The 27,560-nt window shown below is 31.1% G+C and overlaps 2 protein-coding genes across 8 annotated transcripts in view; both read right to left on the bottom strand.

The window, feature by feature from the left end:
* Positions 1-2,012, bottom strand: part of trio (trio Rho guanine nucleotide exchange factor) — a 323,623-nt gene extending 321,611 nt beyond the window's left edge. For all 7 annotated transcript variants that reach the window (XM_088188191.1, XM_088188194.1, XM_088188195.1 and 4 more), the window contains exon 1: positions 1,893-2,012. The gene's annotated coding sequence lies outside the window, so the exon portion shown is untranslated. The remainder of the gene's footprint in view (positions 1-1,892) is intronic.
* Positions 2,013-6,517: 4,505 nt separating this feature from the next.
* On the bottom strand, positions 6,518-26,607 carry LOC148234330 (anion exchange protein 3-like). The gene is made up of 14 exons (XM_088187659.1): positions 26,317-26,607; positions 26,085-26,256; positions 20,607-20,711; positions 20,035-20,264; positions 17,424-17,577; positions 17,223-17,354; positions 13,393-14,083; positions 12,858-13,269; positions 9,671-10,031; positions 9,335-9,591; positions 8,980-9,194; positions 6,980-7,188; positions 6,743-6,913; positions 6,518-6,675 (listed from the first exon to the last, which is right to left on the bottom strand). The coding sequence occupies exons 1-14, from the start codon at positions 26,352-26,354 to the stop codon at positions 6,613-6,615; spliced, it is 3,210 nt and encodes a 1,069-aa protein (XP_088043785.1). The 5' UTR covers positions 26,355-26,607; the 3' UTR covers positions 6,518-6,612.
* Positions 26,608-27,560: the final 953 nt, after the last annotated feature.

Raw genomic sequence — 27,560 nt, 5'->3', positions numbered from 1 at the left:
AGACACTCCCTTACTCCTTATTTAAATAATAATAAAATAAAACAATTTATTGTCACTGTCCTATTCGTTTATATATATCAAACGTTGACCCTTTCGCGTATTCTTTATGATAGCAATTGGTCTTACGTCTTTCTTTATAAATCATTTTCTTCCATATTTTATGAAGCAATGAATCATTTGAATATTGAAAAAAAATAATATTAAAACTTAAACAACAATATAAATTGGCACTCCGGCGCTTCTTTCCGGATGGATACATAATTCAAGATTTAAATAACTGTTATCACCATGAATCGTTTAGTTTCATATTGATAGATAGTAGTAATAAAATACACGAATGTCGTTATTCGTCAGCCTTTTGATTGAATAGGAGACTAATATCTGGGTTCGAATCCCATATGGATCTAATTATTATTCCAATCGATCGTCACAAATTAGTTTTTCTTAGTCTCGCGGTTTATTATCATAATATTTTTTTTAAATTCAAGCTACTTCGTCACATACATTGGTGTATAAGTAGTTTATAATTAATAAAGTATTTAACTGATTTCTGATGTCTTACTATTTACTTGATAGTAGTTGATTGTGTTTATCCCGTTGTAACGCATTGTGCTAACGTAATGTTGTAACGGAAGATTTACAATAAATAAATAACTGAATGGTTTGGGCGTAATACTATTGTGATTTATGAGCATAATAAAGCAATTTCTATTAATAGAGAGTTTCGTCAACATAATTCAAACAATTGGCATTATTAGATAAAATAGTATAGAATCAAACAGCTGATTGATACGTGGCCAAAAATAGGATATTTATTGTGTTTTAATAAAAAGTATAGGATCTGAATATGTCTGTATTTTAATTATTTTCTATAACCCCCGTTTTAATTATCTTATATTCATTAATAGTATTTTTTTAATGAAAATTGACCATATAATTAACGTACAAAATACACGTCTAAATTTATAAATTTTATGATATTATTTGCATTCACATGAAACATTTAAGTTATTGTTATTGAAAATATATTTGTTAATATTATGTTTTCTTTATCGACCATTTGTATATTGAATAATGTCAATAATAAAACATAGAATTAAACAACTGATTTTTAGCGAATCAAAGGTAAATCATAACACAAATTTTATCGGGTTTAAAAACGTTTAAATATTTTAAAATATCGATATATGCATATGTACATATCATACAATCAAAGATCTAAGTGGATTTGGACAAAATATGCTATCTATTGTGATTTAGGAATATAATAGACCAATTTGTACATATATTATTGAACAATACTTTGTCATATAATTAGCCATAACACAATTATTGTTATCGACATTGGCAATAAAATAGTATGGAATTAAACAGCTGATTGATGCATGGTCGAAAATACATATATTATAGGGTGTTTTAAGAATCACGCGATTTGAACATACTTATTTATTTAAATTATTGGCCATAACACAGTTTGTATATATTTAAATGTTTATAGTGTCGATAAACTATTTGAATGAAACTTGACAATTGAACACTTTTCGTTGAGCAAATATAATAATTCAAACACACGTCCAAATTCAAATAGTTGGCCAAAGCACAACTTCTACCGTCTCGTTCGCATATCCACGAAACGTTGAACCTTTCTCGTATTGTTTATGAGAAAAATATAAAGCGTGCACATATACATATGAGAGCACACACAAGTGAAAACAATCTCGCCTCACAGCCAAAGCCGAAAACAAATCGGCGAAACAAAAACAAATTCGCATTTGTCATCGGAGGCGTGCTTGAGGGGGCGCGCGGGGTGGGGGGGCTCGACGCCGCTGGGGGGTATATCGAACAAGTCAAAATAATAACCTTAACAAAGTTTTGTGCGCGTGCGAACTGACCTTATGAACAGGTTATGGCCGATGGTCCGTAGCACATCGTCGTCCAACCGGTGAGTGCGCGAGCCGAACGGTGCGAAATCGCGCGAACGTCCGGCGTCAACCCGCTGCGCCTACAATGGCGCTGTGAACGAACCGCGGAGACGCGGTTACAACGCGACTCGTTACTGCGGATCGCCGTCTCGTTACATAGAGGCGTTGGCTCGTACTTTAAATTTCGTAATCGTAAAAAATTAAAATAAATATCTATGATAAATAGACTGAATAAATTACTATTTACAACAAATTATTTTAAATAAAACGTTTTATCACTATAATAAATACACTTACCCGAAATACTTGATACAGGATTTTAATAAATATATGAACAAATTAATAGTAACACTTACAACTTAACAGAAGCAGGAATTAATCCCCAAACACGATCAAATTCAGCATGTAGGCATTATATATAAATGTGATTTTAATCATTATCAAGGGCTGGTCTGAGAATATTCAGCGTCCATGGCTTTAAAAAAACAAAGGTCATTTGGGATTTTTTTCCTGAGAGAGCTAAAAAAAGGTCATCACGAAAAATTTTGTTTCAAATCCAACTCTTATTTTTTTCTCCAAAAAGGTTAACATTGGACTAATTGCCGCAAAAAATACAAAATAGAAAAATGTCATGGAAATATGTATTTGTTTAAAAACCATCTCGTAGTTTTTGTTTGAAGAGAATGAATTGCCGTACAAGCTACAAAATGGTCATTTAGAAAACGTTTTTTAAATACCATCTCCGAAGTTTTTTTCGAGGTATCGAGGAGATATCGATACCCTGTTAAATATAATTAAATGGCGTCCTCATTTTGTGTAAAGGGTGCCCTCATTTAGACTAATTGCCACCCGGGCGACCGCCCGTATAGCCCAGCCCACCTTTTAAGCCTGCCCTGTAATAATAAATTAATAAACTTGTTTGTAAAATGTAGAACGTTTACAATAAAAATTAAAAATCTCTTGGCAAATCTAACTAAACCCTATAGAAACAATACTACCGCTTTATTTATTGACAACACGGTCATTTTATATACATAATATCCAGGTGTCAAATCAGTTCTTATGTTATCTGAATTTTTTTGGGTGTAACATGCAAAATGGGCCAGAGGAAGCCACAAGAAAAGCCCAAAAGTTGCGAACGCCGACGAATCGACAATTCTGGGTTTTCGGCCACACATTCCCTTACAGCAGCAATATTCTCGGCTGAACGGGCGCCACGATGATACACAAGCCTTACCCTATCTCTAATGCTTCCAGTCTCTTCAAAATTTTTCACTATGTTTCGAATTGTTACCTCAGAAAGACGATTAATAATGGGCTGGCGCCAGCACTGGGATGCAACCGAAACTTAAGCTAAAACCCATTGTTAGTCTTGTACTTAATTGCTTCTGACCAGTGGCATAACTAGGGTACTAGAGGCGATCCTTAAAATTGCCGCCCCCCCTATACATTTTTTGCATGGTCATTTCATAAAATAATTAATTGGTTATTGTTAAGCTCTTGCTATTCGTGGATATATATAAATATATTTTAATGCATTTAGGATTTACCACACTAGACGATCCCATCGCAAATATGCCGCCCCCAAGAAAGTGCCGCCCGGGGCGGCCCGCCCCCTTCGTCCCACCATAGCTACGTCACTGCTTGTGATGGAGTTTGCACGAAGGTTTACGCGAGCGCAAGCAGTACTTTTGAAAAGGATACAACGTAGCTTCAGCTCTGTCCTAAGTTTATCAGCTAAAGGACAAGGGGTCCCAAAGTCAGTAAAACTCTTATTGTGAGAAATGTACGAGATAGCAACTTCTTTACTTAAAAACATATATCTATTACATATGAATATTAATATATTCTATATTGATCGGCTGCAGCATTTATAATTCATAATAACAATTAAAAATCCTATGAATAATATATTTCCCTATTATAATAGCAATTAATTGCTATTTTTAAATTAAGTTAGTACAGTAAAACCTCGATATAATCCGGTCAAATGTAAAAATTGGTAAGAACATCCTGTTAATGTTATACATGTTTTAATCCAAATGTCACCGCTTGTAAACAATGTTCTGCCCATCATCATCACGTCTTATAAATAAAGTGTATTTTTGAAAAAATGTTTGTTCATTTATTTTAATTTAATAGAAAATGTTTCTGTAAAATAAAGATTAATATTATTAATCCATTTATGAATTAATAATATTATGTGATTAATACTTCACTGATTTTGCATTGTGCCGTTTATTTTCTTACTAAAAAAACACATTCGGAAAACCTACTTTTTTATAACGGACTTTCCTTTTCACCCACATTAGTCCGTTATATCGAGGTTTTACTGTATTGTATTTTTAGAGATTTTTAGCCAATAGAGTAGAAGACGAATTCGCTAAATTCCAAAAGAGTAAGTAAAAGACGGACGCGACGAAACAATGCTGAAAACTAATGCTTACAAATTTAAGGTTGTATTTTAAAATCTGAACTTTTTTATCTGAGAGATCAGAAAGAAATATAATTAAATATAATTTCGCTCTAGTATTAAGTTTACGCAATTTGTCTTAATCTAATAAATGGACAACGGATAACTGTGCGTATTTGAGATTTTATCATCAGTATCATCAATGGTATACCATTTATGTAATATTTTTATCAAAAAAATACATTAAAAATTCAGAATGTCTTAATCAGTAATAAAAGATATTATTTTTTTACGCTACGCTGCTTAAGAAAATAGTTGAAGAGTAAAACATATTTTTATCCATCTTACTATACACAATAATGTTTTCGGCAACAGCTACGAGGAACTGGAAAAATGTATCTTAAATGCCACATCTTTTAAAACACAAGCCTATGAAATGTTAGTACTATTTTGTAAACCTGTCAAACCATGACGGCCAGATTTGTAATAAAGTGACCGAGTGGTGAGAATTTTAAGTTTATTAAACGCCAGAAGCTGTTTGATAAATAGTTCATTGTTTACAAAAATATATTATATATTTAAACAATAAGAAATCAGGTATCAATTTAGGTGTCAATTATCTCTGATGTCTGGTTCTTTATGATCAACTATGTCAAGTTACGTTCGTATGGTAAGCGATGCTCGTTTGTGAGTTCGTGTGAAAGTGTTCACTGATATGACCAAGGGTTATATTCTTTATACTAATCATTCAAAGAAATATGGTCGATTTATTATCAATCGTGTTATTGTGTAGCTCCGCCTCCGGTGTGTTCCATCGTGAAAGCGTAACTTCTAAGATGACGGCCCATACGTGCAAATACGCTTATTCCACGCGATTTTTAATAGACGTGTGTCTTGAAGCTTTAAAGAGTTTTTATGTTGTGGAAATAGATAAATAATTTATATATATATATATATATATATATATATATATATATATATATATATATATATATATATATATATATATATATATATATATATATATATATATATATATATATATATATATATATATATATATATATATATATATATATATATATCACGTTTCCCTGCGGCTGCTCCTACACGATGGAATTACAATAGTAGAATTTTAAAGATGGATTATGAATTCAGAAGAGAATTAATGTTAATATATGAGCAAATAATCGAAGATGAAGATCAATAGGATTCTAATGCTGTGATTAATGCAGAAGCACTTAGACGCTATCTACAAGATTAAGAATTTAATTTCTATCTCAGTCTATTTTCACCCATATTTAATTTTGCCGATATTTTATTTAACATTTTACAAAAAAACGTTCGACATATCTTATTGTTCAAATGAAATAAAAAAAAATTGTGAAATTTTTGAACAACAGAAAAGGATCAGGATTGAAGAGTTACATAGAGAAAGAAATCACGATGATAATATAGAAGGTCTGAAATTGAGATATAAAGCTCGATATTCCAAAATATCGACAATGAAAAGAATTAATACATATAATAAAAATAGTCAAAATGAGAAAAAATTGTCAGCTCTTGCATTAATATCAATCGAAAAATACTTTTAGACAAATTAATGAAAGACAATATATTATATGATGCGGTTGTTGCTGACTTTTGTAAGAAAGAGCGTCGAATAGAATTAATTTTCCAAAAATATGTTAATAATATGTTTATTAAATAAAGAAAATAAATTTAAAAATATAATTTTTGTCCCCTTCCCCTAACCGCATGCCTTGATTCAAAGTCACCGCACGCCACTGATTTATATATTTTTTTAAATATAAACAACATAAAAAAACAAGTGGACTAAAAAAATAATTTTGAGTGTTAATGTGATTAATATAAATATTTTGTATACTTGTAAAAATAATTTTGTCAATCCCTGATTTAAATTTTTTTTTTAATTTTGCATTTATAATTATATTACATTTATTTAGTAAAATTGTAGTACTACTTTAAAATCTGTAAATATGGGTTCTAGTATTAGCTAAGCATATTTATTCAGGCGAAAACTACTATATTGTTTAATACTTGTCTACAAATTGGTTATATCTCTAAATAATAAAATTACTATGGATTCTATTAGTTATATTATAATATAATTTAATTAAATATATAAACAATATCTGTACAATAATAAAGAACAACAAATATAATAAAACGTATTTTTAAATAAAAAATTCAACAACTTTAGAACTATTTACAATAATCATATTTATAAAAAATCTGTTTATTGAAGTTAAGAAATTAATAATTTTTCGCCGGTTCATCTTCTGTTTCTAAATCCATATCCGGATTTTTACCATCGAGCTGAAATTTTAATATTAAAATTAATTTTTTTTTCTCTAAAATGTAATTTTATTAGTATTTTACACACCGCTATTAATTCTTTCTCTGAAAACGCATAAGTTAGTAGCAATCGTAATGGAATCATCATAGCCAATACGAACGGGAATATCAACGATACTTTCGACGATTTAATAATCCAAAGTACGACTAGACATAGTATTTGTATAGTTGTATACAAGTGCATTTTTAACGTAGGAACCTGAAACAAATATACAATAAACATTTTTTTATGATCTTTTATAAAAAAAACCACAGTTTAACTCACCCTTTTCACATAAGTAACAGGTGGGTGATGTTTGACAGGTTTAAATAACAGGACGAATCTGTCAAACAGTTGGATTCCGTTCATTGAAGATACACCCATGTATAGAAAAACTCCATACAAAACAGCTAGCGGTATCAATTGCAGGAGAGAAGCAGCAGCCACTGATACACCGACCAATAAAGATATCAGCAAACCGCTCAAACGTTGTTCTAAAAATAAATCATATCAATCGAAGTGTATATGTATAACTAAATTTCAGCCGGGGCACCCATATATCGGAGGAGCAATTTGCCAATTATTAAAGGGGTACAGATTGGAAACAGGCTGTCGGAAATGCTTGTTTCTTTGGAAGCGTTTTCGATATTGAATAGACAATTTGTAGTGGCAAATTGTGTTTGGATATGATAACATGGCTTTCTGTTACTAATTTTATTTTTTTTACCAAAACAGTGACACATAAATTTTTCGATGCGGGAATACAAGTACATATTGTATATATGGATTTTGAGAAGGCTTTCGACATGGTTTGTCAAGGGTTATTTGTGAAAAAATTTGCGTACCTCAGTTATTCGGATAATTAAACCCTGTTATTTTCCAGTTATTTGAGCGTTGGTAGACATTTCGTAATTTATGGGGATCGACTGTCCAAATAATATTTTAACTCTTCGGGTGGTTTTTCAAGGGGCAAACTTAGGCCCTCTGCTTTTTACGTTATTTATCAATAATATAAATACGGCAGTTACAACTTCCAATAGTTTTCTATATACAGTTGGATTCTTTTTTTAGATGTTTTTGATATGTAGCGGCATTTTTCTCTTTACTGATTGAGATTATAAATGGAGAGGACTCTTCAATTTGGACGTGTTATATTGTGTGATCTACACTTGATCGACGTCTACAAAAAAATCCAAGATGCTCGTCTTTATTATGGAGGATGGCGATTTACTTTGACGATCCGTCAGTTATTCATGTCCTCAATGACACATTAGTTCCCAGCATTCTTGAATCTGGATCTATAATTTGAAATCCTCGATAAGCCACACTCCTTCAGAAAAGGTTTTTAAGATACCTTTATAAGAGGATATTTGCTTATTATTCGTTTTTGTATCATAGCACCTTTCTTTTAGGAGTGTTAGAATATGATTTTCGCAGAAATTTTTATAGCTAAGCATTTATTCAAACTTCTAAAGGGCGATGTTGATAATCAAAACTTTTTTCGAGTAATTCCAGTTTTGGGTTCCGGAGCGTTTCCGAGCATCACAATCGCGTCCTCTTTTGATGTCGTTAGAGCCAGGACGTTGCCTTAGCCGATTCGCCTAAGGCTTTTCATAATTCGCTGGCATTGAACATTGATTTATTTATTGTGAGCTATGAGAAGCTAGACCGATTCGTATAAATTATTTATACATTTTTATGATTTTTTAATTTATATTGTTTCGTGTATTTTAATAGCACAATTTATTGTTTTTATTAAAGTGACGCATAGGAGTAACCTGTTAGTATGGTCTATAAATATATAAATAAAATCACAGGTGAATAATTAAAAATACACTGAAAGAGCTATCGATAGTATTTTTTAAATTCGGTAATAAACTTTGATTTTTTTAAATTTTACTATGGAGTAGAGACCTTAATTAATATACCTATAAATTTAAATATAAGCACAAATTGTCAAGAGGCTAAAAACACAAATTTTAGATTTTCAGCTAAATATACTTAAATCAGCACTTAATCTATTGTTTCATATTTTTCATTCACTTATATTGAAAATGTTTTTAGTATTTCCTTCGTAAATTGTACTAATGTTTTATTTTATATTGTAGCAAATTAAAAAAAAAATGAACATGAAACTGTTTAGACAGTAACATGTATTGTATATATTGGAATTTATGTGCACACTTTGGTGCACATTGATGGGAAGATGTAGACCGGTGGCGTCTCGTCCGTCGATTATTGCCATAATTTAATAACTAAAATAAAATAAAAACTAAAGTAATCACCTTTAACTTGCAGGATGTACGGCTTTTCTCCAGGGGCGTGATTTGTGGACATTACAGTCAAAGCCGAGACATGCGAAACTGACCTAACAGTCGCAACACATACATACGGTGCACCCATAATGCCGCAAATTATGTTCAAAAAGCATATCACGACAATATCCAAGTGGAATCCAGAACCTTTAATCAGATTTCTTTCGGGCTTATCGACAATCAATCTGTAATAAGAAAATATGTATTTATATTATTTGACGATCTTACTTATACTTATACGCATTTACAACGCTTTCATAGTAGATATTAACGCTCGCTAATCGTTAAGTTATATTAATATAAAAGACATATCAAAAAATCTTACTCCGCAATGTGTGTCTCCATAAATATAATAATATAGACCATTAGCGCCGGGACGACGGCTGCGAACCCTGCCCAAAATGGAAATGGACCTTGGGTGCCATCGAATCCAATGATCCACCCCCTGCTATCAGGATCGCTAGGACTTAAACCTTTCGGTACATTCAGCTTGTCTGTGTACGTATCAGACACTAAATAATCTATCAAGACCATAGTAATGATCGATATTGGAACACCAAAGTCGCCTAGTAATCTGCGAGCCTGAAAATATAAAAATCAAAATAGATAAAATAAATATATATATAAAAATATACACTAATACAATTTAATATTATCTTACAGTTCTACCGAGGAATTTACTGTTCTTAAAAAATCTTAAATAGTACGCTATTCCGAACGTTCCTAGAGCGAGAAACGTAGAAAAAAGTGCTGTATTTGGTTGGTTTTTGATTTCATTATCAAGCGAAGTTTCTATGGCATTTATAGTTTCATTTAGCATTAGTGTTTCATTCTCTAACGAAAGCCCTTCAGTAATTGTACTATTTGCGTCCGTGTAGTTAAAATATCCAAAATACTCTCCAATGCCTTCAAAACAATAGTTGCTCAGCAATGGATGTTTGCCGTATAATAAAACAATTTTCGTAATTGCTTCAATTATAAATATTAAAGATATCATAGAAGAAAAAATATCTTCGGTAAATCTGAAACATAAAAACATCTTCATATTTATTTTAAAAACTGTGTTAGATATCGAAAATAAATAATACACATGAAAAATTTATAAATCGGTCGGCAAGGTTTATTATAAAATATTTTTTTTCGTAGGTGAGAGTTATTGTTATTAGGCTACGGAATTTCAATGCTTAGTTAGATTAAAAAAGTACACAATTGTCTATGCCTAAAAAATCATTTCACGTGTAGTTTATTTAATAATTAAAAAGAGCCATTTTCAGATGATACATAAATTAAGTCATGTTTACTTATTGCAGCTGAAATGTGTTAAAAAATTGATTTATTTCAATACATTAATCTTTCGGTAAGAACAGTTGCTAAAAAGGTTGAGCACATTGTGTGTAACATCAATAGGCAATTAAATAGTAAATATGTCTTTTTCGGCGTGATTACGAAACGCCATCATATGTCAAATTTAACAAGTGCAACTTGCGAAATAGTTATTATTTGTTGTAATTAAAGGGCTAAGTAAAAATAGTAACAATAATTACCTATTATTTTAAGAGGCTAAAAGAATAACTGGTTTGGATCACATTGTTTTTTAAGGAGTCAATACTATATTTGCAGTGACTTAGCTTCTACAAATAGTCTGCATGTAACTATAGACGAATTTTTTAACGAAGGTAAGAGTTCCGTGAATCATATGTAAAACATTTATAACAGATTCATGATATACCTAAAGATCTTTGTGAACAGTTTGTTTCTTGAAAGTGGAACATTCATTTGTTTTTTTTTCTATGTTACAGAAAATAATTTTTTGAAATTTGAAATTTTCAACTCAATTTAAAAAAAACATGTCCAATGAAATTTTATTATGACTGGAATTACATTCACATGTCAAGACACATAACAGGTTTTTAAGCATTTGGTTAAAAAATAAAGCAAGAAGTAATCTGGACGCTATGAAAAAAGCGATTCATAAAAGTCAACTCGTTTGGAAAGTTGTGTGAATATATGAGAGCTAAATACCTGGCGTGTACGGTGAGGTATGTTCCCTTTCGCTGAGTGACGTGAGTGAGTGAGATTACATGAGTTTTACATGCGCGTTACATGAGTTTCGCACGCCCTCTTCTTCCCACTCACTTTCGTAACTCAACACGCGAGCGAGTGAAAGGGAATATATCTCACGGTACGCGCCTGTTAAATACACCTCACTTCTATATTATTGTGAAGTATGTTGGTTATCTCGTTCTATAGGGATTCAGGTGATTTTAGAACTTAAAAGCGACATTGCGATAAATTTATTTTTAAACTTGGTTATTTGGATGAATTTTTAGAAAATTTAGTGATGTTCGCATTATCCACATAATCTATTTGTCGATGAACATGATGCATTTGAATTGAACTTTCGAAAAAAAAAATATCATGTCAAACTTCATTGAAACAAAAACTTTAAACTTAATTTTTGTTGCATAAAAGTGAATTGTTTTTAAAAGTATTTTGTCGAGCAAAGCTATACTTTATTGAACTATATTGAGATGCAAAGCCAAAAAAAATTCTTCCGATGCACAGCACTTAATGTGACTATGTATAAATAAAGTATATAGCCATTAAACGGAACCGTACTTTACATCAAATATACTTGTTGTATTGTCCATAACACACTTTCGCTACCAAATCCATTATATGTATTTGCATAAGCTTGCAGTTAAAAAGTTATAATTTGCTTTTATGACCGTAACCCATCAATGTAAAGTATTTGAAATAATTTAAAAACAATCCGTCTAAAGAGGGTCATATGTTATATGATGCGCTAATAGGTGGCAATTTCTTTCATCTGCATATTAGATATTAGCCAATTAGTAGAACGGATACATAGTAACAATTCCTTGTTAGGTAATGATAGCTTGGAGACCTTCAGAGACAAGTGTTTATTATTGTTAAGTAATAATAGCAGTTTGGGTTGTGTTTCGAATATTAGTTAAAAAAAGTATGTCCATAATGCATTGCGTCATAAAAGTAATCTAACATCAACGAAAGCCATATGTCTTTTTTTGAAATGGGATTGATACAAGGTGTCAAGCAAAGCATTTTTCCTACAAGTCAAGACTTATAATGATGATGTCGATACGTATTGTTGATAAAATAACTTCCGTTTAAAACTGTAATAAAATTTGTTTGTTGAATATGGCTATCGGGCTGAAGTTTGCGCCTAAGCAATGAAGTTATTATTATTCAAAACCAGGGCCACAAAAGAAACACATTTTTTGTGATTAAATGGGGTTAAGGACAGATATTTTGGCTTCTGAGAAAAGCACAAGTGCTATTGACAAAATATTTTAAGAAAGAAATATTCATATTTGTGGACGTTTTAAGCCTTTGATAAAGTTTGACGAAAAATACTCGAATTTAAAATTAGTACACTTCTACCTAAAACTACTTTAGAGTAAAGTATTTTATGTATGTACACGTGAAATCTGCGATGGCTACATTTACCTATACTAAAATCTAAGAAGGACCTACCAAAATTGTAATACCCTATTGTTAGTAGTAGAAGATAGTTAGTAGTAGAAGAATCGATCCGTTACTTATAACTATATGCTTTGGACGCGAAGTTGCGATGAAGCGAACACACGATGTAAATATCTGGATGACAATTTGTAATAGCTTTTCTAACGGCAATCTTAATTGTCAGTATATATTGTTAGGACTTATATGGAAGGTTAGTATATACTTAGAATGATTAAAGAGTAAAAGTTTTATGAGCTGTATAGTGAATGGTGTTCTTTGTTGAAACTAAGATCCGTACCGGATTGTGATGGCAATAATGATACAAATGCTTATCGATACTGTACCTGGTAAACTTTTTCACCAATACGCTACCCTCGAACAAAGCAACTCCGATGCTAATCGCAGCCAGCCATAGTCCGATATACACCCTTAACGTCAAGTAATCTACGTCAGTCGATTGGCACATACTGTACAGGCTGCCTTCAAATAGCAGCAGCGGTCCCGTAGTTCCGACAACCATCATCGGCTGACCGGACATAAGAGCGAATAGCACACCGGTGATACAGGTTGACACGAGGGTTTCAGAGATGCCGATCAGGTTGTCCGTTTTATTGCTGACAAGACCACCAAACGTAATCGCAGACGACAAGGCAGCAAAATACATGAAGATGGACGCAGCGAAACATTGGCCGTCTATTCCCTCCACAAAATCAGACTTGTAATAATTAAACTTTCTTCTTACATCGTTGATTATGCCTGAAAATTTAAATTACTTAGTAATAATAAGAACTTACTCAAAATATATTAGTTCGTTAAAAGTGAATATATAATCTAAGAAAAATAAATATGTATTATAATAATCATATAATTTAAAATTACCTCCGAAAAGTTTTCCAGTTCTTGCCAGTTGATCAACGGGCGGCCTTTCCTGTAGTTCCTTTTCAGCAAAGCTAACTTTCAAAATTTCTTCCTTGCCTTCTTTCTCGCCCTCAATCAGCGATTGTTTTTTTTCTAAAACTACCATCTTTCTCCGCATGAGCGAACGAGCTTTCGATCTTAACTCATCGAATGGCAGTAAATCTTGATTATCCCATTTACCAGGCGGTAGCAAGATCGAGTCGTCCAAAAAGTCGTTAATACCCAACAAAAGCTCCCTTACGTCGTTGGTCTCATAAGCCACCATGTTAAAGCCCGGATTAGACATGAGCGTAGAGAAAGCTCTACCAATTTCGTGATAATCTACCTCTACATCTTTAGGTCCTAATATGACAGCTATGAATCTAACCGGTATTGATATGTCAGTGATGGAAGGTAGTAAAATACTTTGATACAGACGCACAAAAACTATTGTGGGGTCAGTAAAAAAATCCATGTTGCCGACGAGCACCACAGTCGCTTCAGACCCTTTAGGTATTTTCCTTAGGATTGAGTCTTCAGGTATTCTGGAGTCATCTGGTATTTCACCTGCCCTTATGTTCAATTTCACGCTCTCTTCGGAGCGATTCAAGCTCTCAGAATCTTCGCTCTGCATTCTTTTAATAGGCGCGTCATTCTCATCAGCCTTGGATTCCTTTATTAAAAAAACATTTTAATTAAAAAATATTAGCTATAAATTATGGAAAATATATAAAACTGTGTGGCATACTTTAATTCGTTGAAATTAAATAGCAATACGATTTGCCCAACCAGCCCCCAGAATGATGGCCATATCATCAGGCAGATTCAGGCAACGAGGGTAGAACCAATATTTTTGTACACGACTAGAGAACTTTCTCGACTAGCCGGTCAAACTTAAGAGCCACAGAAATTCCGACTTAAGAGCCATAGAGACGTAGCCTCAGCATCACGCCAGCACGACGGCAGGGCGCCCGAATACCCCGGAAACACGCAGTGTCTTCACTCCGCACTAAGGGCGGTGAGCATAGAAGTGTTTGTTTAGCACCGAAGACCTGCGGTATTATCCAAGCTCCTTGCAACTGGGTGGCGGACAATAAAACGTCCAACAAACGGCTTTCATTCATACATGACCTACTTTATATTTCTTTGCATTTTTTTAAATTATATAACTTTTATGTGTTGCAGCAATAATGTTTATTGTTTTTAAATAAACAAATCTTACAAATCAGTCTCAATCGTAACCATGAAATATGTAACAGATCAATTAGGTATAACGCGATGAAAATTCACATTGCTATGCTGACAGGTGATTTCTTTATACGAGACGGATCAGGGAGGGATTAACTTAAAGCAGTTCAGGACATTTACAAATGCAAATGCTATTATATTACATTTACATCAGGTGGCTTACATTGTTGCCAAATATCCACGTTTTCAAAGTCTGGCGGTTATGTAAATATTATAATAAGAAATCATCACTAAAATAATCAAATATAATTACACCCTTCAAACTTCAGTGGGCAAATCAAACCAAACGTATATAGGCGCATATAATTTACTTTATTATTGAATTTGCTATTCGCTTTTAATTTTTTTTCGCCGATAAATTTTATCATATATCCCCGATTTGGAACACAAGAGAGTTTATCTGAACTCGCACCAAGTAAAGCTTCGCCGAGCATTGAGAAAGACTAAGAAGATCGATAAAGAAGCCGCTTCACAATTCACGTCAACCATAGTCCAGCTTTTATAATTACAAAGATAACTAATTTTAGTGACAGATATTTGAAAAATATTAAGTAAATTCAGGAGAAAAAAAATTATCTTAAAACTTTGTTACGTTAATGGTCAATTCAGACTTTTAGGCAGAATATACGAAGTGTGAAACCAATTTAACGGTACTGTGACGAACAATATTTTTTTTTATCTACGATACTGTGACGAACAATATTTATTTTTTATGTACTACTGTCTGTGATGTGCACGTCAATTTTATTTAGTTTGACAGGTAAAAGTATGTGTTTGACAGCAATTTATTGATGATTTATTTAGTCACGTTTGGTGATTTATTTATTATAAAAATGAACACAGAATTAGCATTATATTTTGCTTTGAAAATATAATGATATGCAATCAAGTGGTGCAAATATTGCATAAAGATTTTGGTAATGATCTAAACCAGGGAAAACAAACCAAAATACTGGGGCAAAACCAAAAATAAAAATAAACTGTGTGCCGCGCTCGGGCGTAATCCATGCTCTTACTCTTTTAGCTCGTTTCCACAGGGATTAATCGTTTCATACTGTTTAATATTTTTCCATTGTGGTATATAAAAAAATTGTGAAAAATAATCAACTAATAGTTAAAAGAACGGGGATCAGTTACTCAGACCCCGCATAAAACAGTTTATACATACGATGACCCACAAAAACATCGACTGGGCCGTATGCGGCCCATGAGCCTCGCGTTGAACATTGCTGATCTAAACAATCAAAGGATTTATGAATGCCACAGGATCTCTAATTTCTGCAGATATCGTAGAAATTAGAGATCATGTGCTTACTAATCGCCGAATCAGTATTAAGGAGGTTTAGGGGAAGAAAGTTTGACTTAAACTTCGGACATAAAAGGGAGTGCTGAAGTTGTCGATAAGTTTAAATTACTACTTTAGGTCATACTAGCTGCATGAAATCGAAATAATGTATAATTGTTTAAAAATAAGTGCCACGAATAACCAATATAGAAAAAGCATGTTAACTTTGATTTAACTTCAAGGTTCAAGAAATTTCAGAATTAACTAATTTTATAATGTTAAATCTTAGGACTTTCTAAATGTCTGGTATTGATTTATTATTTCTTTCAAATTAATACGAATAATTTGAACACTGTCTAAAATAATTTATTTGAGTATTTTTTCTAAAAGGTATAATTTAATTAGACTCCGTACTGATTTAAAGTATAAAACATCTATTTTTTAAATTAAAATTAATTGTCCTGATTCTTTTTATTGATCTTTTTATAACATAAAATTATGTATGAACCTCAATTCATTATTCAAACTGTATTTTTTTTTATAACTTACGAATTAATTCGATATTCGTATAGTTGGAAATAAATAATATTTGGAAACTAATAGCTGACGGGCACATCCGATAGATCTGCCCATCGCGGGTGTCTGGCGGACAAATCCGATCGTGTGTGGTGAGAAAAGACACAGATTTGTCTGTTCGTCGTCTGTCTGCTGTTCATGCTCAATACGAACGGATCAGACATTGACACGCAGATCCTTTTGTTTATTACTGTAATTCATACTTTAATTATAATCTAATTTACAATTTTCAAAGTTATTTGCATTTTAAAAATTTACTTTTGTAACCTGTCTGGGAATCAGTGACATATATTTATTACTAGCTATAAATTATTATGTGTATTATAATTTATAAGCAATATATGTCACTTTGCAGCTGGTATCGGTTTTTAACAATAGCGCATTTTTAAAAATACAAGTTCTAGTTTGCTGCCATGGCTTGAACCCGCGGCCTCCGGGTTATCAGACTACGTTATTCTGACTTTAAATTTATTTTATTAAGAATAATATTATTGTACAATAAGACTAAAAACAGTGAAAAGCGTGTCATTTTTATGCATAAGAATATAAAGTCAGTTATGCTACAGATTAAATGATTCTAGATTGGATACTATAAATTGACCCTTCGATTTAGGTCACTTTTGCTAGGCGCGTCCGCCACTTAGTCATCATTCGCGTTATTCAAACGTCTATAGATGCAATTATATATTTAAATAATTCTTACGTATTCTTCCGTGTTTCTCCTTTCGAAAGATTGGCTGATCGGCGATAGCTGCGTCCTGTGCGGTAGTGAAGTCAAAGTGGGCACAGTGGCCATTGTACTTCGACGAGTATTCAGTCTGTCAGTCTTCGGCCACTGTAAAAAATAATACGATACACTTTTGTGATATTATATTGAATGTCATTCAGTCCATTGATTACATACCTGTACATTGCTCACGATTGAGTTTTTCCTCCAGCTTAAGCTGAATCTCCTATCTACGTCATTGTTAGGGTTGTGTCTCAACAGTAGACATCTCATGACAGCCGGTTTATTAGACTCATGTATAATCTCTTTTTCCGACAAAGATTCAGCAATTCTAAAATGAATTATTTAACATACGTAAATTCACACATTCCATTTCAAATTTAGAAACGACCCGAATACTTATATTGTTGTCTTAGTGGGTCATTATGTTTTAGTTAAAGGTTATACAAGCATTGCAGAAACCACCATTCAGAAAATGCTTCATTAAATACACGCAATATCTTGAATTTAACGAATTTTATCCGATCACTACTACTAAAATGGCAATAAGACAGAAATACGAATACGATCCGATACCTAAAACATATTTTACAACAAATATTCGATATTCGTAATCTTCATCTATGTAATTTGTTTTAATTTTTGAGAAAAACTCTTCAGAATATTAAAACTATATCCAAATTATTCTGTAATATATTTTATTCAATAATAGATAAAGGCACTTAAATTTTTTAATTGAAAAAACATTATTTTATTTAATAAAGCTTACAATATTTTTATAAAGAACATGCATGAATTAACCACAAATATTATTATTATCTTTTCTTAATGATTAATGTTTTTCACAGATACGTCATTATAAGTCAGTAACATGTTATCTAATTTAACTCATTTTTTCCATTAATGATAACTTAGGCTCACAAGAAAATTTACATTCTATGTATAGCAGTTTTTTTTATCAATAATATAAAGAATATACGAAATTTTATCTACTAATATTTAAACTCATTTTCGAAAAAAATGTTCATATCTTGAGATGTACCCGCGGAGAAGCAATCCGTATAAATATACTATTATTAGTTAGTTTTTATTGTAATGCTATGAGATCACATTTTCTATTCCAAGTTTATTTCAATTTGTCTTAAATTAAGGTCTTGTATAAATAAAATTAATTCATAATAATGTACATAATTTAATTTACAATCGCAATTGGTTGAATAAAAGAGCGTTTAAATCACTTATAAGAATTATGAAACATTAAATAAATAAATCATAGGCCAATAAAAAACAACAAAAGTTTCAAAGAAAGCAATAACATTGAAGTATAAAAACTTAAAATAAATTCGAAATAGATAGAAGTACACAAGAAACCGGTTTAATGGATTTATAAAAAAAGCTTGAATAACTCTTCTTAAATAAAGAGATTTAGGTATATTTTTAAAGTCATATTTCTCATTTATTCGATTAAGCTTTCTATAGAAACCGTTATTTAATGTATTAATAATCCATTTTGATTGTAATATTTGTGACATTTCATAAATATTGAACACGCAAGGTCAAGGAGAAAATATCAATTTGTTGGATTCAAACCAATATTTTTAACAAATTAATTGTTCATAACACACTATCCAAAATACATTGAAACAATTTAATAAATATATTACATTCCAGATTAGACCAGAACTAAAATCAAATTAATATTAACTGCCCAGAAGAACTCTTTGGAATAGCTTAAAAATTTTTTAAAGCAACACAGTTCAAATAAGTTATTATATGCGTTATTGTCTGAGATTGCAAGCAGATAGACATAGGAGTAGGAATCATATTTATGTACGGTGGTCACATGAATAAAACTACGTAAAACTTGATGTTTTAATCCTTTTGTATTACGAAGCGATTTATTCGAAGCGATCAAAAAATAGATTATATATTTATTAGGATATCCCATTATTTTACCCAAGATCCTCGTCAACTATTATAATATGAAGGATAGGGACCTAATCACTTTTACTAAAAAACATTGAATTACTAAGCATGTATTTGTATTTGTTAAATCACTAAATTGAGAAAAAACACGGTAAAATAATTATTTATTCACAGCATACGTGATTAAAACTATTGTACTTGTAGACATATTGCTAATGTAGACAATAAAACGAGTAAATAATCAATGTATTTTAATTTTCTACGCATGACATTTTCAATACATGTGTTACGAAATCCAGTATTAACGCCATAATTCATACTTTATGAAATTATGGCATGTTTTCTCTTTAATGTGTTCATTGTTATGTTTAGCATTAGGCGATTTCGAGAAGTTGTACTATTAAGTTTTACTATTATAATTTTAAATGTCACGGACACGTATTGATCTATTTGCGGTGTATTACTGTACATCATAAAATATTGACTTTCAACATAAATCTAATATATATATATATATTTATATATACATATATTAATTCAAAAACAAGTCATTCGCTATAAGCAATGGGAAAGTCAATTAAAATATCAGGATTTAACATATTATATTAATTAAATTTAGTTTACTGTGCAAAGTACTCATTTGGCCAACCGAACTAACTTATTTAAAAAAATGTGTTGATTTCTATTGATTTGCCTTTTAGATTCAAACGACACCTTAGCTTTATAATAAAAATCTCTAAATGTGAATGGTAAAGTTTATATTATGATAAATTTTGTGTATTTTTAACATGTCAAAGAAGAGTACCAGAACTAGTGTAATAAAATATCAAGTCTATGGATTATTCATTAGAAATATATTTACCGAAACGCTACTCCAGCCATGTCTTTTTCAGTCAAATCCAGCAAAATAATACCTTCTTGAAGACATCTTCGCAAGGAAATGATCGAATGGAATGACAAACATGCCACATGAGGCTTTCCCCATCTTCCAGAGCCTTCTTCTACGTCTTCTTCGTATTTGATCCAGCGCGCTATTTGCTTCCATTGCTTACCCTCTGTCGTTTCTTTTAGTTCGTCCAGCTGTACAAAATGCTAAAAACAGACAATTTTTTATCAAGTTATATCACTTGCTTTTTTTGATAATGTAAATTAATTGCAAGTAAGGAGGTTACATAATATGATAAAATGAAAACTATTAGATTTAAATCTATGAATGTTTAAAGATAGTTAATGTACAAAACAATATTTGCTAGAAAAAAAGTAAAGTGAATCGAATTGTCAGTCGTAATCGACTGAATGGTTGAGAAAAGTGCGTCCGAAACTACAATATGAAAGAATCCTCTTTGTCTGTCGAACTCAACATATTTGAGAATTGATAGGCGTGAAAAAAATACAATGATCCAGTAGAAGAAGTATCGTATAATACATACTTACGGAATGAGATTTGTAACCAAACAGCCTTTTTGAAATAGAAGAGTCTCTACGAAGCTTGTTGTTACTGTGTAAACTCTTGTTACTGTAAGTAGAATTTATTGAAGCCTGAAATTAAAAAAATAAGTAATTATTTTATTTTCATTTATATTAATCAAAAGTGTGCCTAAGGAAAGCGTTCTTTGACCGGTTATACACGATAGATCTTCTTCAGACGAACTCAACAAAAATAGCTATATTTGCCGACGAGACCTCAATAATAGCGTCTGGTACTGACTCAAAAATAGCATCAAAGTGACAACTAGATAATCTCTCAAAAGTCTAAGCTTGGTTCTCTAAATGGCGAAACAGATGTGGCAATGGACCTAAAGCAATCAATGTTACATTCACGCTGAACAAAGATACTTGTCTTCCGGAATCATTAACGGGAAATATATACCACAAGAGAACTCTGTCAGATATCTACTCATATTTGGAACAAATGGATTTCAATCTTGCATGACCAAATTCAAGCTTATCATTGAACAACAACATGATAATATATAACTCTACAATGAAACAGCGTGGTCTTATAGAGCTCAGTTTGCCCTTTATATCTGATATAAATATTCTTAATAAATTCCGAAGGTTGCTGACTAGTGCTCCTTGGTTTGTGCATAGCAATAATATATTAAGTAATTGCAACTGTGTCAGTGTAAAAAAAAAACAATTAAAAAAATAAGTGAAAAATATTTGAACACATTAAAAAGTCACTCCAAAATATTAGCAAATAATCTGCTAAACTACAATGTTATAACTAAACGTAAACGTGTAAATATGTTAAACCTAGCAAATAGATTTAATTAACATAAGCAATAACATGACCACTAACAAAAGTACTAACATATAATACATAGAGATTAGACTATAATTTAACTCAGCTAAACATACTATAATTTTGTGTTAATTATTTAAAGGATTGATGTTTTTCTCCTTCCCCATGTGCCTAGTTGCTGGGAGAAAGGATAAAGGACATGTATACGTATATTATAAAAAAATGATTATTTTCCAAGTAGATAGATTGCATTTTAATAATTGATTATTAATATGCAATTTTAAAGAGACAAATTGTATTATACTAGTTTTTAATTGATTGCATTTAAATGATTGAGTATGAAAATATTTTTCAACGTTTCTTCAAACTTGAATGATACATTTATGAAACTTAATGATAATTTTAGGTAATAAAATACACTAATAGTTTACTGTGAAGATGAAACAAAAAATAAACTAAAATACTTTTATATGAATATGTGCTTGATTTGTATATAAAATTAATTTATTTTACAATATAAACTATTAACAATTTAATATCTTTATACGTTTTAATACTCTCTGAATTGCTAAAGATATTGTAATTATTGCCTTGTGTGGTTTCTATACAATTGATGAAAATCAATTATATACTATAATATATAATTTATATGTAGTATCCATGAATATTTATTTGGGGGCATCAGAAGAGGACGCGATTGTAATAATTCTTGAAGGTGTCGTGAAATCCAAAACTGGAAATTTTCGAGAATAGTTTATTTGTCAGTTTGAAAAATGCTTAGCGTCATACAACTTTCTGCGAGAACTAACGCTCCTAAAAGAAAGGCGCTGGGATACAAGAACGGATAATAACCAAATATCTCAAGCACCTTGTCTAAACTTTTTCGATTAAATAGTATTTGTTTATTCAGAGATTCAAAAGTATTGATCCTGATTCAAGAATGCTGTGAGCTAAAGTGTTATAGAAGTCAGAATAACTGACGGATTTTTATAGTGAAACGCGTTCCTCTTAACAAAGCTGATCTTAGAAGATTTTTTTGCAGGCGTCGTTTACGTGTATACAGAAGCTATAATTGCTTTTAAAAGTGATTCCAAGATATTTAGTGCAAGTTTATCTAGACAGAATGTTCTATTCTAACTGAAATCGAACTGATGGTAGAGTACATAATATAATTTTGTACGACGGTTGACAGAAGACCATCTTTACAAAGAGTTTAAATTATTATATAAAGAGAAAGAATGCATCTGAATAATTCTAAATCATCAGCATACAATATAAAATTAGAAGTTGTAGCTGCCGTATTTATATCATTAATGAAAAAATCAGAAGGCCCAGATTGAACCTGTAAGGAACTCCCAAAGGGATTATAGTATATTCTTTTGGCAGTCAGTTATTATAGGGTACAAATGGTTTATTTAGAGTTAAATATTAAATATTCTTAAGGGCCACAATTGCTCTTATGGACCATATTCAATATAAATTACGCATGCGGCCCAAAGTCGTATTTTTTGCCTCATTTCATTTCAATGCTTTTTTTGTTTTATAATTTCTCAATTGGTTTTGTAAAAATTATACGCATTATATTTAATCTTGATATTCTCGACCGTTGAATATCAACGGACCAGCATTTCAAACTTAAAATAATAGATTTGTTTGTATGGTAAAGCCAAGTCAGCTGTGTATTTATATATACTTTTGCATATTTATACGTAGTATACACAAAAGTTGCGGTTTTTAGTTACGCATGGTATCATCTACACTTGACTAATAGCCAAGAGACTTGGGTTCGAATTTCATATGGAGCTTAGTGCTTTTCAGTTTCTATCGTGCTAGAATATTGGAATTAGTAATGATTATATAACTATAATTATGACCGATCATCGCAAATTAGTTTTTCTTAGATTTTCATAATCTCACGTATGATTAAATAAAATAAAATTCAGCTAAGTCGTGGATATTAATTATCAGCCGTTTTAATAGCTTAAAATTATTAAAATAAATGTCACTGATTTACAGACTTGGATTTCAGTTTGGCGTCTCACTGCTTATATATTAATTGCTTATTGTATTTACCCCGATATATTTTAATTTTAACTAATTAGTTTTAATTAGTCGCCTTGGATATCAGAGTATGAAAAATATTTCGAAACCTTGCTGAATAGATATACGACAAACAAAGTGAGGACTGATATTTATATCCACTTTTATTAATAGACTATCAGCTTTATGCTTAGTATTAAAGCTCCCTATTTTTTTATACATAAATAATAACAATTAAATAGATTCTGATATGTGACGATTTTCATCATACTAAAATATAAATTATAGCAACATTTTTAATTTTTAAAATATTGTTAAATGTGATGACGATCATAGATATATCATATAATGTATTTAGTTAGGTAAATTTCAGCTGAAATATTGTTAAAATTTCTTATTTATGAATGTTAATAGTGGTTTGCAATGCAACTGGAACCAGCGTATGAATATTGTTAAAATTAAATTAATTTTAGCACAGCTTCTACATTATCTATTAAAACACTGATGAAATAAATAGAAAAAGAACGTTTCATTGAAAAAGACTGACGATTATGTTTTGTTAAAAAAATAAAACATTATGTTTGTAATTAAAAGAACTGATTTATTAAAGCAATATGTCAAAGACATGTGCTGTATAAAAAATAACGATCTGAAAAAATTTCACGACTTAACTATTTTGAAAAAGACCTCTCATTCATTATTCAAAGCAAGCTATGTGTTGATTTGAACTAAAAATTTACAGATACTTTCAAGTATTATTCCATAGCTTTGGATGAAAGCACTGATGCCCAACTTCTTTTGATAATTTTAACTAATTTTCATAGTTTCACTAAATAAATAGCAAGTAACATAAGCAAGATTTAGTTTTACTTGAAAATAGTTTATGACGATGAAAAACAGATCAATAATATCCATTTCATCCCAAAGTATAATAACATTCTACACCAGGAAAGCGACGTAAAAAAATAACAATATTAAAAACGTTGTTTTTGACTAAATATGTTTAAAAAATAATAAATCACCGTTTATTTAAAGTTTCTGAATACTCTTGAAAATGGCTAAGGATACATTACGTACTACTGAACTAAGGTATCGTCATTAAAACAAAATAAATTTATTAAAAATAATAATAAGTAAATTACCAATAATTGCAAGTTTCTAAATCCTCTGGAAACTATTAAGGAGACACTGTGCACTTCGCTCAATAAAGTAATTAAGACCTGAACTCATAAGGAAAACCTGCATTTGAATTTGAAAATGACTATATTTAACATTACTAGTGGATATTACTGCTCAATTAAATGAACTAAACATCAGTTGCTATATTTAATGTTTCTAAAAGCGTCAGAAATTAAATTAAACCGAAAGTGTGACTATCTGAGCATAAGAAAAGTAACTTAATTTACTTTGAAACACTGTCGGAACAAAGCCACGAAATCAATAAAAAACATGCGGCTTTAATTCCTATTATATGACATGACTTTTAAAGTAGATTTTAAAATCTAACAGAAAACAGAAACTGTATTTTAGTATATTTGCTATTCTATTCTCAGTTGACATCGACAATTTTTCTGCGAACATATAGATAAAATCTATAGATTTGAAATCAGATATACAGTTTTTGTATTATTTATTCCTGTCTAGGGTTTTCATAAGTTTATAACTGCATAATAAAAAATACAATTTACTCAATAAATATGCCGTATTTATGTAGTCTAGTAAAATAAACAAAAGTTTTATATCCTCAATTTTAAAGTTGAACTTCAATTTTTAAATATTATTTTTAATTTTAACGGAAATTTTGGATATTTTTTTTTCGCACCAAGCTCAAAAATCTGTAACAAAAAAAAAACTGCTGTTTTTGATCAATACCATGTTTTTGTTTCAGAAAGTTTATTTAGCAACGCAGTGAAATTGTTTTGAAAGCGCAGTGTGAAATGTTTATTGTACTAATAAATATCTGTTTTAATTAACGAAAATTTGAACGTAAATTGAATCATTAGCTATTGCATTTATTGTTTATTGTGAACTAGAAACAACAATGACATATAAAACGAGCAATGCCAAAAATGTTGTGTATATTTTGATTATTACATTTTATTATTAGCTAAGGAAAATCTGAATTTGAATGTATTGAATATACCGCAGATATTTTTTTGTAACATAATATTTATGTATTGTAGTAATTTGGATTGATCAAAAAGATATAATTCTAAATTAAATTGCGTTTGCATATACATACATATCATTCAAAAATTCTAGTGATTATGTAAGCTACAATAGATCGAAAAAATAGAATTCTTACAACATTCTGAAACTATAATATAAACACTGGACGACTTCGAAGAGTAACCATGAAGCAATAAGTGAGCTGTTAAGTTATTCTATTTTTATTTATATGTATCATTGTCGTTTTCCATACTACACGTTGGTTTTTCGAAGAGTATGATGCTAGTTAACAAACGAAAACGTTCTAAGTGCCAAAATTAAAATACTGTAAAATATTATAATATTAAATGGATACATCAGTTTTACGACTGCTTATCAAATTGTTATGCGTGTCGAATGTAAGAATGATAGAAGGCCTTGGCCGAGTCTATAAGAAATTAGATTCAATAAAAGATCACCTCTCTCGACTTGATCCTCTTGTGCGTTCTGTCTTCCTCCTGACCCCTGACTCCCGTTTCCTCGTCGTGAAACTCGGCCACGACGTCGTCCTCTGGCAGAATAGAAACCCTCCTGACGTCTTTTCGCCATTGGACGTCCTCTTGCAGCGAAAACTTGCGTCCGCGTTTAAAACTGCAATATACAATTATAAATCATCCGATTTCATTCGCAAACTTGACACTGGGAGCGCACCGTTTTTTGGAGTCTGTCCCGATCTGCTGGTCCGCCATGGCTCTATGAGAAAATTACAGCATCCGATGAGATAATCACGCGAATCAAGAATACAATAAGACGTTTCACCAAGCGCTACGATAAGATGTATCTGACTTGGGCCGCGGCCCAAGATAGCTGAGCTTGCCCTCGCGCCGTAGACAAAACGAGAATAATTATAATTTTTGGCTTAAGAATCACATTGGCAGTCGATTGGGGATGTTAATGTCATTGCCATTGCCGCGACGCTATCGGAATACGCATTCACACTATTGCCCGTTCATATTTATATCGCGCAACCAAACACGGGAGAAAATCCTATAGGGTCTAAGCGCTATATAGTAAAAACATAATATAAATTTACAAAAATAAAAAATTAGGAAAGCGATCTCGAGCGCTGACGTCCTAGCCACAAAAGTAAAGAATAAGGAACGTAATCTCGACTCTTTAGGGCGGGGGTAAGCAAACTTTTTTTGTGAAGGGTCAGATCGTAAATATTTTCTTCTCTTAAAAAACGTAATTTCGTTCCTTGTAGTCTTAGGTAAAATTTGTTAAGAAATCCTATGATATCTACAACAAAGTCTAACTTTCAAAAACATTAAATATTCGCTAATAATAAATTAGGGCGGGTTTTTTCGTTAAAAAAATTCAATTGCTCTTCATAGTTTAAAACATCTTAATAAAACCTTACCGTGACTAAGCTATCGAACTGTTGTATGTTAGAGTTAGGATATTCGGTTTTTATTTCTGATAAAAAGAGTCACGAAACTAAAGACGATTAATTTCACAATTAATAAATTTAACCGCTAGCACAACTTCAGGGTGATTCAATTCGAGTTTCCTATATTAGCAGCACTGTGAATCGGACAGATGTCAATAATCATGCGTGTTTTAAGTATCAAATATTAGCTAGTAACAATACAGTTATGAAATGCATTGCTTAACCACCGTTCAAAGCGTTAAAATTGCTCAATTGTTCTACATAAATAGAAAATTAAATTCATGAGAAGATTATAAACAATTTCATCGTCCTACTGAGCGTACAATTTGCAACGTAGAAAAATAGTACAAAAATAAAAAAAAAATGAAGAGACTGGAAGCCTTGAAGTTGCTCTAAATAAATGTGACCAAAGACCTGGAATTGTCGAGTCGTATGCGTTCGCAGCTTTAATGTACTTTTTCGTCGTCTAAGAGTCGTACTTACGCCAACAGACCCAAAACGTTGG

Source organism: Plectrocnemia conspersa, unplaced genomic scaffold, assembly GCF_051122295.1.
Source record: "Plectrocnemia conspersa isolate PC_06_02 unplaced genomic scaffold, ASM5112229v1 ptg000006l, whole genome shotgun sequence".
NCBI lineage: Eukaryota > Metazoa > Arthropoda > Insecta > Trichoptera > Polycentropodidae > Plectrocnemia > Plectrocnemia conspersa.
The sequence above is the reverse complement of the archived record's forward strand: the minus strand, read 5'-3'. Positions and strand labels throughout refer to the sequence as shown.